Source organism: Cajanus cajan, chromosome 10, assembly GCF_000230855.2.
Source record: "Cajanus cajan strain Asha chromosome 10, NIPB_CcT2T_4, whole genome shotgun sequence".
Classification (NCBI taxonomy): Eukaryota; Viridiplantae; Streptophyta; class Magnoliopsida; order Fabales; family Fabaceae; genus Cajanus; species Cajanus cajan.
In genome coordinates this window covers 6,062,116-6,065,859 of record NC_138526.1, presented here as the reverse complement: position 1 = coordinate 6,065,859, position 3,744 = coordinate 6,062,116, and the positions used below count along the sequence as shown (strand labels likewise).

General features: G+C 28.2%; 1 protein-coding gene across 1 annotated transcript; it reads left to right on the top strand.

Annotated features, from left to right (window-relative positions):
* Positions 1 to 216: 216 nt before the first annotated feature.
* LOC109815771 (Bifunctional inhibitor/lipid-transfer protein/seed storage 2S albumin superfamily protein) lies at positions 217 to 1,534 on the top strand. The gene is made up of 2 exons (XM_020380565.3): positions 217 to 732; positions 1,239 to 1,534. Exons 1-2 carry the CDS (start codon positions 398 to 400, stop codon positions 1,246 to 1,248), a joined length of 345 nt encoding a protein of 114 aa, XP_020236154.1. The 5' UTR covers positions 217 to 397; the 3' UTR covers positions 1,249 to 1,534.
* The last annotated feature ends 2,210 nt before the right edge of the window (positions 1,535 to 3,744 follow it).

The window sequence follows — 3,744 nt, the reverse complement described above, 5'->3', positions numbered from 1 at the left end:
CCCAGAATTTGACAAGGTAGGAAATCTTAAATTGTCAAGTTTCTTCTTTCTTGCACTCATTCACACAATTAAACCAAACTATTTCCGACAATTGTCATAATTGATAAAAACTTATATCCCTTAATCAAGTTATTTAGAGTCCAAATCCTGACTTTAAGTGTATATAAAATAAACTCAGTTACAAGAATAATAAACAACTTGTGTGTATTCCCGGTCTTTAGCCGAATAAGTTACTATTTCTAGTGATAAATACTTCGTACCAATATCATGTTAAAAAATAAAATCAAACCAAACTTTTCTTGTAGATTTTAGCTTCCTTTCAAACTCCTATAAACGGTGAAAAAACACAAGTTCAAATTCAGACCAAAACCACCATCAACATCATCTTTCAGCAAACATGAAATCTTCAGGAGCATTTGCTGCAATTGTGATTCTGATCCTTCTTGCTACGACTTCAGAGGGTGCAATTTCATGCAGTGATGTGGTGAAGGACTTGAGGCCATGTGTGAGCTACTTGGTGAGTGGAAGTGGACAGCCACCAGCTGGTTGTTGCTCAGGAGTTAAGGCTCTTGCCTCTGCTGCATCAACCTCAGAGGATAAGAAGACTGCATGTAACTGCATCAAATCAACTTCCAAGAGCATCAACATTAATTCACAATTGGCTCAGGCTCTTCCAGGGAACTGTGGAGTTACCCTTTCTGTGGCTATCTCTCCTAATGCAGATTGTTCCAAGTAATACAATCACATATCCTTTACATAATAAGGAATATTTTTATTATACAGTCTTTTCAACACTTTATTCAGAACATTTATTAAGATTTATTTTATACACTACCAAGTACAGGTAGATCAACTGATACAAAATTATTCTAATTTAACCAGAACTTTCAAAGTTTAAAAGTCATAATATATGTAACCATGTTTGATATTTGGAACAAAAGGTTTGCTGTCTATAATAATGTGATTCAAATAGAGTTGACTTTAGTGAAAAATGTTCGTCATCTTTAAATAAATTTTTTTAAAAAAAAAAGTGTAATATAAATTTTATAGTATTTGAGTTATTTTAAATTTTAACCATTAAAAGAATATATTTATAGTATTTATTTGCTTCACATATTGAGCTGTTTTCGGATCTTGCTTTACCCATTTGTAATTATGATTGTTTTAACAAACTTTCAAATTTAATATTGGTTTTGTTTTAAATTTTTAAACTTATTTATTTGCTACACTTTTTGCAGGATTGGTTGAAACTTGGAACTGGAGGGAATTGCAGAGCATGCAGAATATTTTTCTGCTACGTATGTATGGAGTATAACATATTTTAATTATGTAATAAAGAAAAGGAATCTACCTATGTGGATTTCTATATACCAAGTTAAGTCCATCATTTTGCTTTCAATATGTTGCTTGAATGTGTTGTTTCCTATCTACCTTGATTGTAGAGCCACCTGCGGCACCTGTTATTTAAATTTCACAAATGTTATTTTGCTATCTGCATGTATGAAGGGTAATGTTCAAGTTATTTGGATGCCAATAGCATTGTTCAAACTAAATAAAACCAAACAAAATTGGGGATTATAAAAAATCTAACTTATTTTTTTATGGTCCTAAATTTCAGTGATGAATAATCACACAACTTTAGTTAGTTGATAAAAATACTGTTAACCAAGATTTTACTAACAAAATAAATAAGTATAGTTATACAAATAGAAAGCAATATTGTGAATAACAAAAAGGAATGACGAATTGAATGAAAAATTAAAAATTATATGAATTTAATTAAAATATTTTAAATTGACTTTTATTTAGTTGACAATATAAAAAAATTTAAATATCAAAATTAATTTTTTAATACGAGAAAAGAGGGTATATATGTACTAATGGTAATAATTTTACTTTATTATCTAAAATCACAAATTACTATATTAAATCTGTTAATTTTTAAAATAATTATCTTGATGTTTTCTATTTAGTTGACTATGTAAAACATTTTTTAATAAAAATTATTACCATTAAACTTTTTTAATACTGAATATTAATGAGGAAGAAAAAATGAAATTCGTCACCCTAATATATATTATCTTTAAAATAAAATTTAGGTACAATTTTTAAAATACAATTGATGGTCTTTAGAATTTAAAGTTTGGAGTAACATATATTTATATTTAATATAAATCTTATTAATATATATATATATATATATATATATATATATTTATTTATATTATTGAAATGAAACTATAATTCTAATAAGATAATAACATCCACTGCATCGAAGAAATTATTATTAAATTTTATCCTTACATTTTTCTAAAGAGGACTTTCAAATCCTATTACTCCTTCCCAACCCAAAACACGAGTTATACTATGTTTACTTTTTATTTTTCAAATTGGATTACTCCTTCCCAACCCAAAACACAAGTTGCACTATGTCTACTTTTTAATTTTTTTTTTATTAGTGATGTTGCCCACAATTTTTGGTATGTGGCCATAGGCATGTGCCATATATATAATATATCTATGGTTGACTCCAACTCAAATACGTGTTAGGCAGGTTAAATCCAAATGCCCTTATTGAATGCCTTTTGCCTTTGAGCACAATTGGTGTTCCTAACTTGGAAATGTTTGAAAAACTTGTTGAATAGGACAACAACAACAACTAATCATTCATCATTTATGTATTGATAGAACCTCTCTAGCACACATGATATGGACTCACATCACATGTGGCAATGACATGAATACGTGCTTTGACTTGAAAAAACTAACACTCGGGGTAAAGCCTTTACCCTATCTCACTATGAAGACATTATTGGAGTCATTATGAGAAATGGACTCCTAAATGTTACTCGCACCAACCTTTTGAAGCCGTTTAAATTGCACATTATGATGTTCCAATTTCAAATCTTCTTCCCCCAAACACCATTAATATATTGCTATTTCTTCCAAAGGAAACAAATAGGACATGGTTTTAATGTGACATGTAATCTCACATGAATGGACACCTTCTTTCTAGGGCTTGTGTAGACCTTTACACAATGGGTAGTGAATTATTTTACTCACATATAGGTGTGTATGTGTAGGGAGACATATACTTATAGAACATTTGCTTGGGGAAAAATAAAGGTGAGGCAGAGACTTTTATTTTTATTTTACACCATTTCATCCAGAAACTTATAGAAGACAAAAGGAAAAGTGTAGGAAAATTAGGTTAATTCATCTCGTTCCATTTCCCTCATAATGCACACAAATGGTTAAAGATTTTGTACGAATTCTTTATATATATATATATATATATGAGGAGGGATCTTTTTACTCTAGGAGTAAGTTTACCTAAACTTACTCTTATTCCGTTCAATAACTCATATTTTACATCAACTTTCAACGATCCAACCGTTCAATGTAAAGTTCTTAATGCATAGATAAAATCTGGAAATTTTTAGAAATTTTGAAAATCATTTGATACTTCGTTTCATTATTTCAAATTGATGGATAATCATAAAATCATTTTATACATTAATTCAAATTAATGAAACGAAGTATCAAATGATTTTCAAATTTTTTAAAAATTTTCAAATTTAATCTATGTATTAAAAATTTTAAATTGAACGGTTGGATCGTTGAAATTTGATGTAAAACATGAGTTATTGAACGAAGTCTAGGTAGACTTACTATATATATATATATATATATATATATATATATATATATATATATATATATATATATATATATATATATATA